A 20,482-nucleotide genomic window follows, 5' to 3' on the forward strand; every position below is an offset into this window, starting at 1 on the left:
TCTGACTAGGAAGGTAATAATATTCCCAGATCTAATTAAAGGATCTCTAAGCTTCTAGGGACTCATGAAGTACAGCACAAACTTGGAACTGATAGTTTCCTGGAAGGAAATGGTTGCAGTTAGAGTTTACTAGCTCTTGTTTTTTATTCTCATGCCTGAATAGTTTTGCTTTTAAAACCTCTTGAATGTTCAGATTTTGATTGCTAGAAGGGGGCTAATTTTAATATTATTACTATACTTTAATATCTGAGATTCACTTCTCTATTATGAAGTATACTCTTTAGCCAATTTTGCTTTTTAAACTTTACCAGTTATGACATTTCCTGACTTATTTTGGTGCATGCAGGTAAAAAACTTTCTGGAGAATCCGTCAAAGGGTTCTTATTTAATTTGATTATGGAAACAGAAGAGAACCTTTCATTACAAGTTGCCATTGTCATTATATTTATCATTGTTTATGTTGGATAGGATATGTTGACTGAAATAAACATGCACGACATAAACGTTGTGAGTTCAGTTTTATTCAGGGACCTTACTGAGGACTATAGCCTGAGAGATAGCCTCTCAGCTCCGAGGAACTGCTCCAGAGAGGTAAGGGAGGAGCCAGGATGCCTATGAACTTTATTTGCTGGGAAAACCAGGTAGTCAAGATAAAAAGATTACTGCTAAGCACAAAGAAGACATCTGAAGTGAATGATTTTGGTGCTTTTCTGTGTATGGGAAGATGCAAGAATCTGAGGTCATTTGAAATGTTTTCTTAGAAATGTATCTTAACTATCTAAGGGCCAGTATATCCAAAGCACAGAATGTTTCCTGTTTTTCACCATCCTGAATCCCCCTCAGGGTGCGCTGTCCCTGGGCCGTGGCAGTAGCTAATGGCTTTATCCTTACAGAACTGGAATGGCAGGGAACATTTATTTCTTTACAAATACCAGTATGTTAGCTTATAAAAATCAGAACACTGAGCTATTTTGAAAACTCAGGGTTTGAATAGTTTTGTAAATTCAAACATTATCATTAAAATTTTCTTCTGCTTATAAAAAATGCGTAGGGGCACCTTCTCCATCGGGGTTTGTAAATTATGGCCCCCAAACCAATTAAGGAAATCTTAAACCCTGGAATTGCTCTGTATCATTATTTCCACAGCAGTTTTCTATATCCTCTAAGTGGATAATCTTAGCTTATTTTATTGCCCACCTTTGACACAGCCACCCTGCCCAGGAGGAGGGCCAGGCTGGTTGGGAAGCAGTTGCAGTGCCAAAGGAGAAAATTATCCTGACCAACATAGGTAGTAGGGTGGGCTCAGTCCCACCCACATTACTGTGAATCTATAATGAAAGAGGGATGGAAGGGATTTGAGGGAGACAATCACAAGTCTGCCACAGATAACTTAATTGCTTAAGACCACAGCGTAGTCATCAACAAATATATCTCAAAAAGCTGCTTGAGTTGTAGAGGACAAAAACCCAAGTACTGGCCAGATTTGAAAAATGCAGTCTTTTAAAAGTAAACTTGTGGGAGGGAGGGAGACGCAAGAGGGAAGACATATGGGAACATATGTTTATGTATGACTGATTCACTTTGTTATAAAGCAGAAACTAACACACCATTGTAAAGCAATTATACCCCAATAAAGATGTTAAAAAAAAATAAAATAAAATAAACTTTGTACATGCAAAAGAAAAAAAAAAGTAAACTTAAAATATGTTATGTAACACATATTTTGGTATAAAACCACGAAAGATGAGGCTGAAGCTGAACATCTTCCTATAATAAAATATATAGACAGATATGGCGTACATTATGGTCTTTTCATGCTCAATTCATGTGTGCTAGATTGAGAAATTAGCGGGAGACCAAGAAGGTAAGTGGGGGATGGCAGGGAGCAGTGCCCCGTAGACAGACAACCTTAGATGAAAGTATGAGAAATTGCCAGCCCAGCCGCTCAAATATCTTTTTCTCCTTTCTTTTTTTTCTTTTCTCTCTTTTTTTCCCTTGGACTATGATAATCTGTGTTAAGATCATATTGACCTATTGCTAAAGAGGCATAATTATAGGGCAGATTTGTAAATATGTATTTTCTTAGGTAAGATCTGAGTAAGCTAAATAGAATTTTGAAAAGTGTATCTTTCTGTTGATATAAACATTTAAGAATAAGGTCAAGTATTTGTCATTTAATTAAAGGACTATGAACACGACTAATGAGCGTACCATATAGAGGACTTTGTATTCAAAGAGAGAATCTTAGGATCTAGCCGATTTACACTGCAGTTTTAGCATATAAAAAGGAATTTAACTGGAGGCTGAATTCTTCTGAAAATAGCAATTTATATAAGATCTTTATCCCATCTGTTTGGTTTCTTTGTTCCTTGGAGGTCATTGGGATGTAAATATACTCTAACTCTTTCTCCTTTAACTTACTAAGGTAATAACTAGCTGTTACAGACTTCACAGTACTTGGGTTATAGCAAGGTTATTTCTCCAGTCTTTCCATTTTATACTGTTGTGACTGGTGACCTATATTGCGTTTCCTTTTAATTTTAACCAAAGTTGATTCCAAATACTTTGGAGCTTATTTTTGTAGTGTTCAGCAAGACAGACATAACCTCCAGTTTTGTAGAGCTCTTACTTTAGCTGGAAAAACAGATTGTAAATGAATGAGCACATAAATAATTGCTATTGTAGTAAGTGTGCTAAAGAACAGGGTGCTTTAAGATTGTGTCCTAATCTACTTTTGAGAGATAGGAAAGATTTTCTTGAGGACTTGATTTTTTAAAAAAATGTATTTATGGCTGCGTTGGGTCTTCGTTGCTGAGCGGGCTTTCTCTAGTCGCGGCAAGCAGGGGCTTCTCTTGTGGAGCACAGGCTCTAAGGCATGCAGGCTTCAGTAGTTGTGGCACGCGGGCTCAGTAGTTGTGGCTCGCGGGCTCTAGAGCGCAGGGTCAGTAGTTGTGGTGCACAGGCTTAGTTGCTCCGCGACATGTGGGATCTTCCCGGACCAGGGCTCGAACCCGTGTCCCCTGCGTTGACAGGCGGATTCTTAATCACTGCGCCACCAGGGAAGTCTGAGAACTTGATTTTAAGCTAAGACCTGAACTGTGTGTAGAAGTCAACTAGGCAGTGCAGTATGGGAGGAAAAGAATTGTACATAAAGAGCCTAGAGCCCCTTTTTAGTATGTGATTATGTTTAATGTTGTTTTAAGAAATGAATTAATGAGTGGGTATCTAGGTCAGAAGCTCAGAAGAACTGTCTAGTGTGGCAATATAAATTTGGTCTTATGTTCTTTAATCACTCTGTTACCCCATTAATTATCCCTCTCAATTTTTCCTTTAAAAAAACAGATACAGTTCCTCATTTGCATTCTTCACATATATTTTTCCTGTGGTTACAGTTTCAGATTGTGTCATTTTTAATAGAAAGTTGTACTTTCCTAGTACTCTAAAAATTAAAAAGTTCTAACTAAAAATTAAAAATTTTTTTTATTGAGCTAAAATTTATCTCCTTGCAACTACTAACTCTTCTTCCCAGTGTTGCCCTTTGGTAATAAATGTAGTCAGAATATGGCAGTATACAACATATATTAGTTCTTTAGAAACTTTTTTAAATAAACAACTTTAGAGATAGCTCGGTTTTTATTTCCCAAAAATCTTACAGTTCTGCCCTGTAGTTCAATTTCTGTGCCCAAACTGAAACAAAAGAAGAGAAAAGAAATGAGAAGAAAGGTGAAAAAAAGACCATACAACTGGCTAACCTACGAGGCCCTGGTACAGGGCACTGTTCACTAAACAACACTTGACTGCACTTCCATAATTCTCATCTTGGTATGTTTAGAAAACATTCACTGAGATCTCTAGCTTCTCAGAAATAAAGTTTCTAGTTATTACATTAGTATTTTATCACCTTAAAATAGAATAAAGGGATATGTATAGGAGACACGCCAATTAAAGTAAAAGAAACAATAGTTTATACACAGGAAGGCTAGACCTCCAGCTAGCTAATCATAATGATTACAGTTTCCTTATCATTAAAAATACTTAATATACATCTATAAAAACTAGCGATAGATAGATACGTTTAACAAAGCCCTCTTGTCATCCTTTTACCCTTCGGACTAAAAAACTGTGGTTTAGTGTGCAACTTTTCATCACCCTGGTCACTAAATTAAAGATATTTTAATTTTCACGTGCTATTGCCCACATTTTTTTCCAGGAGGCTCATAAATAGGACAAGCTGGGAGGATAACTTTTTTTTTTTTTTTTGGCTTGCGGGATCCTAGTTCCCCAACCAGGGACCGAACCCTGCTCCCTCTGCAGTGAAACCGCCAGGGAATTCCCTGGGAAGATAACTTTTGAGGTGATGTGTGGATGGAACACAGAGCCTGGTTCATTACTGAATATATGTAGGTCCCACCCCACTCCTCCCCCACCCTTTTTTCTTGCTGTTTAGGTAATTGTTATAGAATGTAAAATAGAACCATTTAACAACATAGCAGCATGATTAAGGAAAAATTTCTACAAATTGGCATTGTCTAATTTGATAAACATGTAACTTAATTTGAACCCTTGTAAGAACTTAGGTAAAAGGCAATCAAATGTCGAAAAAATTAAACAATAGTCAATCTAAGAAAATGGAAATTCTTTTCCCCTGCATCGGCAGGTGGACTCTCAACCACTGCACCACCAGGAAAGCCCAAAATGGAAATTTTTATTCGAGCCAGTCTAAGGATTATAAACCGGGAGACAGTCTTTCAGAGAGCTCCTAGGGCTGTTCTGCTGGTTAGAGGTCAAAGCGCAGTTAGTTATTTAAATTTTTGAGACAAAGTAACATATTGGCAGTTTACATAGTGCAACAAGGTGAGTAGTGGGGTCATTGTGGCTCTTTACAGAATTGAGAAAGGAATGTTATCTCCTAAGGAGTTACCTTGCTGGCACCAGATGGAAATTAATTTTTTTGAGTGAGGAGGCATTCCTGCGTCTTCTAAGGGGATCTAGTTAATGTATAGTGCAGACGTACAATGCACACTAAAGGGGAGGGGGTAGTGCCTCAAATGGCAGAAAAATTTTTATGTTAAAATTTTTCTTGTCCTTCCTTAAAAGTAATTTTGTCTCATCACACAGTAGGTTAATTTATGGAGACACCAAAGATATCAAAATACAGTGTTGCATTTAAAGTAAATTGGAAGTTCTATGCTACAGTGGGTAGAGATTGTTGACTGAGTTATTGGGTTTTACGGTTAACACAGAGCAACTGTTCACTGTAATATATATATATATATATATATGGGTTTTTTTTTTGGCTGTGCTGTGTGGCATGCCTGGATCTTAGTTCCCCGATCAGGGATCGAACCTGTACCCCTGCATTGGGAGTGTGGAGTCTTAACCACTGGGCTGTCAGAGAAGTCCCCTATATTATAATTTTGTAAAAATAAAACTGGAGGTATTAGGTAAGGCAGTTGAAATAAATTGGTGTGTTTTATAAGTTCCAAAGCTTTACTTCTGAGATCATATGTAAAAGTATCTGTAGTTATTCTTTTTATTGTAGTTATTTGAATATATTTTGACAGGTTTAAGCAGAGAGTTGGTCATTCTGGGGAGCGTATTTGTATATTTGATGTGGTAGGGGGTGTTTCCTGTGAGGAACTAGAGGAGAGTTGTTTGTCATGTAGGATTTTCTCTTTAGTACATTTCATCTACATTTGCAGTATTAATAGTAGATATGGAAAAGTGGCTTCCTCTTTTTTGACACCTTCATTATTATTTGTTTAGTAATATTAATTACTATATATACTAAATATACTAATATATTCTAAATTACTAAGTATATGCTAAGTATTGATCTGTACTTTATTTGCCTTAACTTGTTCATCTGACATTTTTGCTCTTAAAAGTGTTGTCAAAGATGACTACATTGGGAATTCTCCTGGGTGCCTTGTAATGGGAAACAGAAGATGCTTTATGACACCAGGGCAGAGTGTTGCTATTCAAGAGGGTGCTCATTTAGTGCCTACTTGGAAAAGTGCTGCAAGTAAATAAATGTAAAAGCTCATACAGAGTTGACTTTATGCTTATTTGACCTTAGAATTCAGTTTCTGTGAGTGGATGCTATTGTATCAACTTTGGTGCTGTTGACTGAAGAAAAACACATAACCTAAAAATTGCGAGTTATGTTTTATTTGAGGACCGTACTGAGGATTATAGCCCCAGAGACAGCCTCTCAGATAGCTATGAGGTGCTGTTGCAAAGAGGACGGCGAGGAGCCGGGGTGCACTGGAGTTCTTGCTGGGGTGGTGGGGGAGAGTAGGGCATGAGAAGATTACCGCTGATCACACGAAACAGACATCTTAAGTTAATGATTTCAGGGCTTTTCTGTGTATGCGGAGATGCAAGAGTCTGGGCTTATTGAAATTGTTCTTTAGATATGCTTCTTAACTATCTAGGGCCAGTATCCTGTTTCTCTCCATCCTGAGCTCCCCTCAGGGTGCACTGTGTGGGGTTAGCTGCAGTGGCTGATGATTTGATGGTGGGCAACATTCATTGTTTACTGGAATGGCAGGCAACATTTTTTGTCCATAGTGTTATGGAAAAAGTTGTCTTCTTAAACTTGAGATGATTTTAGGTTTGTTTATACTGTTTTGTTAAAAGTTATAATACCTTTATGAACTCCCAAAAGTGTTTTGCTAGTGTAATCGCTTACCAAGACACATGCAGACAGCAGTGAAGTAAATTGACCTCCTGTTTTACTTGGCATATTTAAAAAAATTCTTTAGAGGCAAGTGAGTGACTACTTATTGGACTGACAGAGTACCACATAATTTCTGCTTTTGAGTTTATAAAATAAAGTATATTAAATAAAAGGGAAGAAGGGTGGAACTAGTATTTGTTAAATGCCTTCTCTGTGTTAGGCATTATGCTGGATGATTTTCAAATATTATTTTACAATTCTGTGAGGATTTTGGTTGCATTCAGAACTTACATATGGAGACACTGAGGTACAGAGAAACTAAGTTTATCAAAGCTCCTAGAAAGTGGAGTAATAATTCGCCTATTCTTTCTAAAATCCAAAAATGCATTGTATCACAACACACAGATTTGCTCTGTGACAAAATTTCTTTCCCTCCCTCCCTCCCTTCCTTCCTTCCTTCCTTCCTTCCTTCCTTCCTTCCTTCCTTATAAATGAGGTAAGAGGTGTGCAGCCACACTGCTTGGGTATGATTCGTGGCTTTACCCTTGCTAGCTGTTGTGATGTTTGGCAAGTTACTCTAAGTCTCTACACGTCCAGGGTGGTTTTGGTTTGGTTTTTTTTCTTTTAATCTGTCAAATGGGGATAACAGTCTAATAGTCTCTATCTTACAGGTTTGTTGTGAGGATTGAATGAGTTAAGTGATAAAGATCTCAATATAGTATCTAGCATTTCTTGAACTTTCAATAAATTTGTTGTAATGACGTTTTTCAGAATTTTATGTGCACACTGACTTATTTTGCTTTATTAGTAATTCTTTTGGTACTTGGGAAAACCTCCTCAGAGTATTCCACGTTTTTGGAATGTATATATATTGTTATTCTATTTCATTAATTCATTTTACATTTCTAGTTATTTTAGATACTAGTGTAATAGATATGGTATTGTGGTTGTATTAGAAGTTTTCTTTGCAGTACACAGTGACTGATGCGTGGTAGACAATATTTATTGTAGGATTGAGAGAACTTGAATCTATTTGTAATCATGACTTTTTTCCTCTATAAATCCTAACAATTTGAACTTCATCCTTATTGTAAAGAAACTATAAAAATTCTAAACTTCTTATTGACTGATTATGTCTCTTAAAAATTTTGTTCATCTTTTTAAATGCTATTTTACCTTGTTTTTAGCTAAAAAATGATTCTTTGCGTGAAATGATCTGTAAAAATTTTTTTTAAGTTGATTCACATTAATGTTTTCATTTTCCTTTGTTCTCTTAGCTTCACAATGAAGAGGATAATTCAGAATCATCTGCTGTAGAGCAGCCGTCAACTTCAAACCCAACACCACAAAATGTGCAGGCTGCTCCCTCAGCGTCTGGACTTGAGACTGACTCTTCTCCTCCACCTTATAGCAGTATTACTGTGGAAGTACCTACAACTTCAGGTATTGTTGTTTTTAGTGTGAAACAACTAGTAATGTTTTTTGTTTTTTTTGTGGTACGCGGGCCTCCCACTGCTGTGGCCTCTCCCGTTGCGGAGCACAGCTTTCGGACACGCAGGCCCAGCGGCCACGGCTCACGGGCCCAGCCGCTCCGCGGCATGTGGGATCCTCCCGGACCGGGGCACGAACCCATGTGCCCTGCATCGGGGCGGACTCTCAACCACTGCACCACCAGGGAAGCCCTAGTAATGTTTTTAATAGCTCGATTTTTTGTTTTGTTTTTACCAGTATGGTTTTGTGTAATTATCAAGTCTGTTAATGGGCTTCTTCGGTTTTATGATTATTTTAAAAAAAGTTTTTCTAAAGGTAGTTTATAAAATATTTCATAGATTACCTGTCTCATTGTTTTAAAAATTAATTTAAAAGTGTAGCTTGTTAAACTTTCTTATGCTTACTAGAATCCCTTCCCAGTGGATTAGCCATATAACTTTTGGAAGAAATAACCATATATACATATATATTCATGCACACATATAATGCATACACACATGAATATATAAACATACCCATGTGTGTGTGTTTACTTATATAGTCGTAAACAAGGTATTATTAATGATGAATGTGAGAATGTGGTAAGTACATGTGAATGGAGGTGAAGCATACACATAATGTCCCCCCCACTCATGGTGATATTTCCTGGATACAAGGCAGTGATTACTGCTTGCTACTCATCCTTGATGTGATTACTGCTTGCTACTGCTTGATCTCATCCTTGCAGGTCATTCTGAAGAACTACCCTCATCTATTTCTCTGGTCACAATTTGTATTTTCCCAGTAATGCTAAGTTAATCATTCTATGATGGAAGATGCTGAGAGTGAAATTGCAATCCCTTTGTTGTGGCTACTGTTGCTATTGCTGTTTAACAGACTACCTCAAACCTAATGGAGTAAAATAACAATCATTTATGCTTGTTAATTCTCATGGTTTGGGGGGAATTGGGCTTCTTTATGAAGTTCTCTGCTAGGGTCTCATGTGATTGTTGTCTGATGGTGACTCTGGGACTGGAGGTAATTGCAGGCTTCCTTACTCACACGTTTGCTGGCTGATGCTAGGGCCTCAGCTGAGGCTGTTGGCCAGAACAACTATATGTGACCTCTTGTTGTGGCCTGGGCTCTTCACTGAATGGAGGCTGGCTTCTAAGAACAAGCATTCTGAGAGAAAGCCAAATGGAATCTGTGACATTGCCTCAAAAGTCACAGGGTCACATCTGTCACATTCAAGCTGTTAGAAGTGAGTCACTTAGTCTCTATTCAAGATTATTGAGGAATTAGTCTCCACCTCTTCATGGGAAGAGTTTCAAAGAGTATCACCACCACAACTGTATACAGCCTCTTCCCTCTACCACCCTCTAGAGCTTCTCCTTTGACAGTCTGCCCCATTTCAATAAATGGCTCCAACAGGCCAGAAACCTGGGAGTCATCTTTTTGGTACCTTATTGTAAAATTACATGGTTTTTCTCCTTCAATTTTTGTTGTAATGAAATGTATTATTAACAGATTTCTTCTTTAAGCTAATCCATCCCTTTATTCTTAGAATAAATTCTTTTTGTCATCATGTTCTAGTCTCTCCTGGATTTAAATTTGTTAATATTTTTTTAGAGTTTTTGTGGCTTTATTAGTGTGATCTATGACTTTATGTGCTGTCTTTTTGGTTTGGGTATTAATATTATGGAAGCAACATAAAGTGAATTGAGAAGCTTCTCATTTTTCTGTGATCTGGAATAGTTTTGATAATGTAGCATGACATTTTTAAAGGTTAGATAAATTTCAACTGTGAAACAAGTGGAGCCTGGTACCTAGAAGTTCAGTTATTCTCACAGTCTCCTCTGTGATTTCTGGTCTTTTTAATTTTTTCACCTGTGCTAAAAGGCCATTCCTGACTATAATTGAGCACAAGAACTGAGTAATTCTAGAATTTGGGGTTTCTGTTTAATGAAAACTGTTGATATTATTTTTCTTCAGCTTTTTAGTCAGTGCTGTTATATTATAGGCATGGGCAGTGCCCGTTTTCTGTGGAGATTATGTTCTTCAGTAGGTCACCTTATGGCTGCTTTTATAGATCTGAGCAACATCAATTATAAAAGGTGACATTTGCATAGCGTTGCACAGTTCACAGAGTCCTCTTGAATACTCTTCTATTTCGTCCCATAATAGCAAGTAATAGCCTCGCTGGGTCAGTTTTATGGATGAGAAAGTGGAGCTTCACAGTGCTTAAGTGATTTGCTTGAGGTCACATAACTTCTAAGAAGAGGAGCTGGGATTGGAGCTCCCCAGACTTTAAATTCTGTGGTTGAGAACCAACCACTGCCTCAAAGGGTAGAAGAAAAGTAAGGAAAATTAACAAGTGAAAATTAAAGGTGCTCCTTCCCAACTTTCACCTGTTATTGGTGGAGATATTTTTTCTATCTTGGGTCTTAAAATTTTTCAGAAACTTACACATCTATTTTTAATGTAAGGATCTCATTTCCTTGGATATATATATATGCCATTGTTCCAGTTTTAAAAATGTATAGTTTTAATGTTATTGTTTAAATTCATAATCACGGTTTTTACTTAAATTTTGCTTCTACTCCCATCTTCAGAATTAAAGAAATCTATTTACTTGACGGTATATGGTGTTTTTACATCCTAATAATAAGTCTTTTCTAAGAATTTATGACTCTTGTGACTTTTGGTGGATAACATTCAGTATTATACTCCCACTAACCACTTCCTGTTATTAGATTGAAAATTGCCTAACTTCAGATCCTTAGCTCTTATTGATAGCATTAAAAATACTTATTTTAAAACCTATGTACAAAAAAAAACCCTATGTATATTAAAACACAACAGGAAAAATATTGCTGGAGTGCAGTGTTTTTTCATGTGGAAAATGCAAGAAAATCTGATAAAGATAGGTAAAATTGTAAACAATGTGGAAGACGTAAAAATGCTGTAGTTATGATGGAGGAAACCACAGAGGTGATGTCAAACGTTGTGGTGTGCACTACTTTTAGAATCTGCCTGTTTTTTATGTCGGTGATTCTAGCGTAAGTCTAATCAATTGATTGGCCTGTGTGTATGATTTTACTTATACCAAAGTTGGCAATAAATGATGCAGTTTTTTAAAAAAATTAGCAGTCTATATTTAATACTGCAATATACTTCTGGAGATCATATTTCAAAAATAGCTTAAAAATTGGGGAGGGAGAAATTCTTCTAAAAAAGAAAACCTAAAGAACTAGGTAGATGGGGGGAAAATGGGAGAAGGGACAAGAGTAAAAAAAGAGTTAAAAATCATCAATCTTTTAGCAAAGAGAAATACTGAGTTTTCTTAGGAGTTGTTAAAATTGACCTGTGTAGAAAAATTAACGTCTTATATATTATCAAGTAAATATGAGAATAAATAAATAATAAAGTATTTGGAGTCAGGAAATCCCTGGCTTCTGCCACTTCTTGATTGTGTGATACTGGGCAAATCACTTAACTGAACCTCAGAGTTGCTAAGGTTAATGTATTTAGCAGTGTTATAGTAAATGGCTAGTGCTGTTTCAGTGTTTGTTACCATTATTCCTGATATTTTTACTTTTTGTCTGTGAGATTATGGGCAAATAAAGTCTTTGAGCATAGCAGTAGGAACATAGGGGATGCTCATATATGGTGAGGTGAGTTTACCTCCTTTGTGTTGCCCACATTTTCAGAGTCTCATTCTTGATGTTCTTGTTTGGTATATCAGCCGTTAGATGACATTTGTCAGTTCTTTCTCTTGATAATAAATATAGGACTAAAATAATATATACATTGTAGTAGTAATTTATATGTTATATAGCTTATAACATAGGACTACAAATAGTGATAGTCTTTAGTGGCGTTCTGTAACTTATTAAATTACGTTCTGGCTATAAACATAATATTAGTTTGTTTTAATGGTTATCTTTTTTAAAAATCCTTTTCTTCAGATACAGAAGTTTACAGTGAGTTTTATCCTGTGCCACCTCCTTACAGTGTTGCTACCTCTCTTCCTACGTATGATGAAGCTGAGAAGGCCAAAGCTGCTGCAATGGCAGCTGCAGCAGCAGAAACATCTCAAAGAGTAAGACAATGTTATCATTTCCTTCTGAGAATATTATTTGTGTTAATTGATATGTATATTCAGTAATATCAAAAGTAATTCTTTGTGCTTGTAGTTTTTTTAGTATTTACTACTACTTATTTGTGTCATCATTTCTTGGCACTCTCCTATTTAAATTTACCTTCTGCATTCCTTGACCTTCTCATTCGATTTCGAGTGGAATTTTGGCCTGCGCACCACAACAAAGAGTAGCCCCTGCTCGCCGCAACTAGAGAAAAGCCCGCACACAGCAACAAAGACCCAATGCAGCCAAAAATAAAAATAGAAATAAATAAATTAAAAAAAAGAAAAAAAAGTGATGTCCTATGATAAAATCTCTTGGACTGGTGTTTCAAAAAGAGTATGAAATTTTATATTCTTGCCATCATATTGACAGTGTTTTTTTGGCCTTCTACTGTGCTTTAATGTTTATTTCTTGAATTAACTTGAAATGATATAAAAATTCATTAATATGTATTTGATCATTGCCAGTTATTAAATTGACCATAAGACCATAAAGATATATGATTGCAGAGTTGAAGGGATCTTTTTGCCTAAATAATGAGCAATATGGTTTTGAAAGTCTTTTTTTTTTTTTTAATATGATTATTTATTTATTTTTGCCTGCGTTGGGTCTTCATCGCTGTGCGCAGGCTTTCTCTAGTTGCAGCGAGCAGGGGCTGCTCTTCGTTGGAGTACGCGGGCTTCTCAGTACAATGGCTTCTCTTGCTGCGGAGCACAGGTTCTAGGTGCGCGGGGGGCTTCAGTAGTTGTGGCGCACGGGCTTAGTTGCTCTGCGGCATGTGGGATCTTCCTGGACCAGGGCTCGAACCCGTGTCCCCTGCATTGGCAGGCGGATTCTTAACCGTTGCGCCACCAGGGAAGTCCCTGAAAGTCTTTTTCTTTCAGAAAAGCAATATCTGTAGTGAGACTACCATGATCGCATGGAAAGAACATTGGTATCCTGGATTTAAGCCTGCCTTGACCTAACTAATTATGTGATTTGGGCAAGGCACTGAGCTTCTCTGAGCCACAAAATTGAAAATTAACACCCAACTGAGGTTATGTATATGTAACATGGAGATAGTGAGTTTGTAAATCAGGTCATGTCAATCATTTGATCAAAACTCTGTAAGACCTCCCAGTTCACTCAGTAAAATCCAGGGTCCTTTAGTGGACTCTGGCTTTATTTCTTCCTGTTTTCTCTCTTATTCACTGTGGTTTCAACCATGTTAGCCTCCTTACTATTTTTGTAACATGCCAGGTCTGATTCCCTCTTAGGAACTTGGCACTGGCTTATCCCTCTGCCTAAAACACTCCTCTATGAGATATCTGCATGGCTCTCTTACCTCTCCTTTAATTCTTTGCTCAGTGTCACCTTAATGAGGCTTATGCGACCACCATATTGAAAACTGTAGCCCTTACTAAACATTCTAAACATCCTTTCCTTACATTTTTTTTCCTAAACATCCTTTCCTTACTTTTTATTTTTTGCAGAGCATTTATATACCTTTTGTATAAGTAACTTATTTATTATGTCTTTATTTATTGTCCAGCTCCCCTCACTGGGATATAGGCTTCAGAAAGGCAAGCATCTTTGTTTTACATACATTCATATATCCCAAGTACCAGGAAGCAAAGTCTTATGTAGAATGGGTATTCTATCAATATTTGTTGAATATTGGAGGCAATTAGTGATAACAGACTTTGTACGTGCTTCCAGAGAAGTTTCTCGACATTTATAAGCAACTACAGTAATGTGTTTGTATATTATTTTTGTACACAAAAGTATTGTACTATATAAATGATTTTTACTTAATATATTTTGGAGATTGTAATTTATTTTTAAATCTTTACATTGCTTTTTGAATTTCATTGTTTTAGATATACAATAATTTATTTCATTGATCTCAAGAATTATAAACGGTCTGAGATTTTAGCCTACTTGCAAGGTAACTGATTAGCTTGTCACAGTTTTGTGGATGCTTACAGAAGACACAGGACTGCTGGGTCAGAGACAGGAACTTTATTATTCACGGCAGTAGTAGTAGCCAGGGTATTAGCATTTTCTCATGGCCGTTTCCTGAGCCTCAGGTCCTGCAGGGCAACTCAGAGAGGGCCAAGCGATGCCTCTGCTCGCAGTGTGGAATTCTGAGTTCAGGGGAACCCAATATTTTCTAATGGCCAATAAGCATGCCTACATCTCTGCTCTGGAGAGAGATACTATTTCTCCCTCCCAAAGCCATCTACTATATAAACATCCTTGAAAAGATAATACAGAAAAAACGTAGCCAATGCCTCTACCTGGGAGACATGTAGAAACGTGAAAGACTCACAGAGAATTATCTCCTGACAGTTGCCCACTATTGATGGGCATTTAGATTGTGTCTAAGTTTTTGCTCTTATTAACATTGCTGTAGTGAATTATCTGTAATACATCATTTCTTATAAGTATATTTCATGAGCTGGAATTACTGTGTCGGAGGATGTGTACGTTTTAATTTTTGATAAATATTGCCATATTGCCAACCATAGAGTTTGTACCAATTTAGAGTTCACCACTGATTATGAAAAATCCTCTTTCCATTTGACACTGATGCAGCAGTGTCACATCAATCTTTTGTGATGTCATTTTCATTAATTCGATGTTATTCAATTTTTATCTTTTTTTGCGTTTACTCTTAAAGTTACTCTTTTTAGGGGTGCCCATGAAAAATTAATACTTGCTAATGTTTTTTGAGTACTTATTATGTATCAGATACTGTACTCATTATCTCATTTTGCCTATACAATACATTGAGGACATTAGATTTTATTTAAATTTTTATCTTTACACTTAAGATAATAAAGTTGTAATTATCAATAGTTTAGTGAGCTATTCTAATAGTTTATGTTTTACAGATTCAAGAGGAAGAGTGTCCAACAAGAGATGACTTCAGTGACGCAGACCAGCTCAGAGTGGGTAATGATGGGATTTTCATGCTGGCGTTTTTCAGTAAGTGAAAACTGAAACTATTTCCAAACTATTTGTTTGCATTTATTGGTTGTGTATGTATTTAAAGTAACATAGACAGTGAGGGAAGGCAGATATTGTCAGTGTGTGTCTTACCTTGTTTAAAATGTAAATTGATCCTGACATTTAACTAGCTGTGATCATATGATACAAATCCTAGAATTTGTTAAAACGCTTATCAGGAAACTTTGTATTGCAGTTATTATGCTAGATGCTGACTGTATAGATATATATATAAGCATATTTAAAGCTAAATATGATTTTGTATGTGAAATGCTGCATGTCCATTTGGGGCTATAGGAGCATGTATAACGAAATGATAAATTCTGCTTTTGGAGCAGAGGACTTCCACTTGAGTGTCTTTAAACAGGAGGACGGTTGGAAAAGGAGATATTCTGGGGAACTGGAACAATGTGATTTGAGACACAGGAGTATGAAGTTCTGTCTTATTTGTGCAGAATGGCGAGTAATTAGAAGACCAGAAACCGTAAAATTTTAACTTTTTGCAACATTCTTAAATTAACATTTGACTTTATAAAGTAGACTTAAGCTACTTGTGGAAAGACTTCATTAGAGTCTTCATTATTTCAGTTCCTATCTCAGGAATGGCACATAGTACACTCAGTACATAATATTATGACACTCAAACTGTTTAAATTGATAAAATAATTTTTGGAAACCCAGTATTCAACTAAGTACATTTATTAGATTATGGTAGGGTTAATTTCTGCCCTCAACCTGGTTAAATGACCACGCTTTCATACCTTCTTTGATAGAATGCTGATTTAATTTATTTCAGCTGTAGAGTTAATTTTGAAGCTAGAACTGAGGAATATTTTACCTATGTAAAGTACTACATTCAATTTTAATAACAGACAAAAAAAAATAGACAAAATAGAAAATACATACTTCCTAAGTTGAGTTACTTTTGAGTCTGAAAATTCCCTTACCTTTTTCTCCATTTTCAAATGGTTTCTTGCTTCCTTTCCTTATTTCATTTCATCTACTGAAGAATAGTAGTTGAACCGCTCAGAAATGTGTGTGTGGATGGGCAGGCAGTTACATTTTTCTCTTCAGATTTACTAAATTATATTCAGGTTGGCAATCAGCTAATGTATATGCAATTTTTTTTTTTTTTTTTATGTTGTACATGGGCCTCTCACCGTTGTGGCCTCTCCCATTGCGGAGCACAGGCTCCGGACGCACAGGCCCAGCGGCCATGGCCCACGGGCCCAGCCGCTTCACGGCATGCAGGATCTTCCCGGACCGGGGCACGAACCCGTGTCCCCTGCATCGGCAGGCGGACTCTCAACCACTGCGCCACCAGGGAAGCTCCCTGTATATGCAATATTTATGTCTTGTGGTTTTAGTTATAATTTGTAGTTAGATATGATGTTAAGTATGATGAAAAGGAAATGAACACTTTGGCTACAAATAACTCTGTTTTGTACTGTTAGTCTAGTGAACTTTAATTTTTTTCTTAGTTTAAGTTCAACCTGGTAACCCTTTATATTAATAACAGGCTTCCCACATATTTTCTTTACAAAAAGAGTAGCATAAACATTAATTCCTTTCATGGTTATGTCTTTTAAGAAATCTTCATTGGAAAAAGAAAGAATTTAAATTTATTGTAGTTATTTGTAGTTAGTATAAATACCTGTTGCTTAGCAATAAAAACATGTTATTTGACACCATCTAATTATTTGACTCAGAGCTTAGTTATTATCTCTCCATTTCTATATTTCACTTAACCATGCTATCTTCTTATCAATCTTTATTTTTTAGATCTGACAGCATTTCACTGATACACCAGTGTTGTAAATGCACAGTAACCTAGGCACAAAAATAAGGTTGACCTTATTTTTGGCCACTGGTGCTACATTAATTAATATGAATATAAATATTTACATTTAATATATTAATGTAAATTACCTGCATTTTATTACATTTTTACTAAATTATGTTTCTACAGTTTATATCTTTATGCTTCCTCTTCTACAAATACTGCACCAGTATTATAAGAGTAAGATTATAAATTATTTTTCACCTTCATTTCCTGATACATTTCTTTGGGTAGGGTGTAGGCCAGTACTTCAGTTTATTTGCTTTAATGAGCATAGATTTATTTGTAGTCACTACCACCTAGTGGCTGTTCTACAAATTGCAACTTGCTATATTTTCCAAACTCTAAACTATCCAGTAGCTATTGTCTATGTTCTGTTCTATTGTCTATTTCTAAGGTCTGGAAATAGATTTTCTTTAGCGTGGTTTATAATTTAAGCATTTCAGGTTATACAAGTTGTGCAAATAAAACTGCAGTGATTATCAATAAGAATATTTCAGTTAAAACCTTCTGTCAGTTTAATTCTTTCCTTCTCTGTTTTCAATGTCTACAATTCAGTCTCTTACCACATGTAACCCTAAAAAAAAGTTTACGCATAAATTTGGTGAGATAATTTCTTGTCCATGTTCAGAAAATGTAAAGAACGAAATGTGTGTATCCCCTGATAATGTTTTGCTTCTCCTAATCCCTTGAAATGTCACTGAAAAATTCCTTATGTGTGCCTTATGTGCTTGTATCTGAGCATACTTTTAAGAGATTTTGTCTCTAAAAGAATGGAATAGAAGTCAGTTATATGTTAGTTAAAAGCTAGAAATTAAGGTTTGGTTCGTTGGATAATTGACGTTCTGTGGAAATGACCTTGAACTCTAATGCTTAAAAATGTAATGGATTCTGTTTAGAAAACTTTTCTAAGGTTTAGCCTTTTGTACTGTGTGTGAATCTTCACGTCAGCATGCTATAGTAATAATTAATCACCGGCATTATTCCCATTTTAGACTTGAGGGAAGCATAATTTAAAAGATATTAAGTTACTTGTACGTAACTTTAAAAAGAATTAGAAAGGTGTTTTGAAACGTGAATTCTGATTTGTAAGAAATTGCCAAACTGTCTTTCAGTTCTGTTCTGCATTCCTACCAGCAGTGAATGAAAGTTCCTATTGGTCTGATCCTTGTCAGCATTTAGTATTAACAGTTTCAAAAATTTTGGAAATCTAGGGCTTCCCTGGTGGCGCAGTGGTTGAGAGTCCGCCTGCCGATGCAGGGGACATGGGTACGTGCCACGGAGCGGCTGGGCCCGTGAGCCATTGCCGCTGAGCCTGCGCGTCCGGAGCCTGTGCTCCGCAATGGGAGAGGCCACAACAGTGAGAGGCCCAGGTACCACAGGAAAAAAAAAAAATTTAGAAATCTAATAGTTGTGTGGTAGTGTCTCTTTGTGATTTAATTTGCATTTCCCCAACGATTAGTGATCTTGAGCATCTTTATTCAGTAAATTCTTTCAAGTACCTACCATGGATGAGTCATAAAAGTGACAGTTCTTAGAGGGGTTATCTGGGTACTACACACTGAAAAACAATGCATTGATGACTTATTCTGTTCATGTAAAGCTATGTTTTTAGATGAGGTCACATACTGTAAGTGAATCCAGAAGGGGGGGACATCTAAGAATTATAACTACACCTTAAGAAACTCATAATATTTGTGAACATTTTATTGAATTTGTTCTGTTTATAAGAAAAAAATTTTGTCATTTCATTGCTTATAATTTAGTAGAAATGTCTTAAAATTAATAAATTGTTAGCTTTATGTTTTTCTCAATGGCTGATAGTTTAAACAAAGAGAATTGCATGAGGATAAGATAGGAATTTGCCTTTATGCAGTTCAGAATCAAGTATAGTGAAACTGATTATTCTTTGGGAACTTACTGTGTTTGAAACCTGGTGCATTTATATATAATGAGGATTTTTCTGTGATAAAAAATTTAATAAGTGCATAATGTTAGTATATTGGTATCATTCATTTATGATACTCATTTGTTTATTTTCAAAGCAAGTGTCAAAATTTAATTTAAAACTTTTTAAACTTTTCATTTTGAAATAATTTTAAATTTAGGAAAAAATTGCAAAAATAGTACAATTGCCATATAACTTTCATTTTCCAAGTGTTAACGTATGTAACTTCAGTCCAATGATCAACATTAGGAAATTAACATTACAAAATACTACTAACTAGTTTGTAGACCTTATTCACATTTTGCCAGTTGTCTCACTGATGTCCTTTTCTTGATCTAGGATCTATTTCAGGATTACACATTATATTAGTTTCTGTGTTTCCTTAGTCTGCCTCAACCTGGAACAGTTTCTTAGTCTTTCTTTGTTTCATAACAACTTTGATTCTTCTGAAGAATACTGGTCAGTTATTTTGTAGCATGTCTTTCAGTTTGGATTTAGCTCATGTTTCCTCATGATTAGATTCAGGTTTTGCATTTCTTTCCTCTTTTTTTTCTTTTTTTCCCCCTCAAGAATACCACAGAAATGATGTGTTCTTTTCAGTACATCAAATCAGAAGCAATGATCTAGATATGTCTTATTACTAGTGATGTTAACTCTCGTCAGGTTAAGGTAGTGTCCGCCAGCTTTCTTCACTATGAAGTTACTCTTTTCCCCTTTATTATTTATAAGTATCTTGTGGCTATTGAAAATTTTAAAGTGTAGCCTTACTAGTTAATGGATAAACTACAGTGTACAATATTGCTTTCTAGATTATTCTGCCAACCTCTTTGGGTAGGTGGGAGGTGTATATAATGAAAAGATCACTCGATATAGGCATAAAAGACGTGGATACTCCAGTCCCAGCTATGCTTCTTACTTGGCTTGTGACTTTGTGTGGAGCCTACCTGTTCTCAGTCTTAACTTGTCCTTCTGTTCTTGTCTTCTTTCTTAGGCATGTATATGTTCACCTGCCTCTACTACACATTATTTCTTTTATGGATTTTACATACTTAAGGTTTAGTGTACAATTTATTAAATTCTCTTTTTTGACAACTGAGACAGACATGTCCTAGAGGATCCAGAATTGAATGCTTTGCTCTTTCTGTACTGTAAAGACCTCTTCAGCTTTACTTCTATTTTGTAGGCCAAGGGGCATAAAAAGTGAATCTATTTATGCTTCAGTAGTCACAACTTCTCTGTTTTTGTAGTGCTTAAACCAATTAAAGATGATTAAGTTACGCATTTGTCTATTCAGGCTGCCATAACGAAAAACCACAGTCTGGGTGGCTTAAACAATGAAAATTTATTTTCTCACAGTTCTGGAGGGTAGAAGTCCAAGATTAAGGTGCCAGAAAATTTGGTTTCTG

General features: G+C 36.0%; 1 protein-coding gene across 3 annotated transcripts in view; it reads left to right on the forward strand.

The window, feature by feature from the left end:
- The window catches only part of NDFIP2 (Nedd4 family interacting protein 2), a gene marked incomplete at its 5' end in the record, with an annotated part of 66,285 nt that overhangs the window by 26,703 nt on the left and 19,100 nt on the right, over nucleotides 1–20,482 (forward strand). For all 3 annotated transcript variants that reach the window (XM_079902536.1, XM_079902535.1, XM_079902537.1), the window contains 3 exons: nucleotides 7,960–8,125; nucleotides 12,121–12,254; nucleotides 15,174–15,267. In XM_079902536.1, the coding sequence (XP_079758662.1) occupies nucleotides 7,960–8,125; nucleotides 12,121–12,254; nucleotides 15,174–15,267 (394 nt within the window). The remainder of the gene's footprint in view (nucleotides 1–7,959; nucleotides 8,126–12,120; nucleotides 12,255–15,173; nucleotides 15,268–20,482) is intronic.

Source organism: Stenella coeruleoalba, assembly GCF_951394435.1.
Source record: "Stenella coeruleoalba genome assembly, chromosome: 18".
In the NCBI taxonomy this organism is placed as follows: Eukaryota; Metazoa; Chordata; class Mammalia; order Artiodactyla; family Delphinidae; genus Stenella; species Stenella coeruleoalba.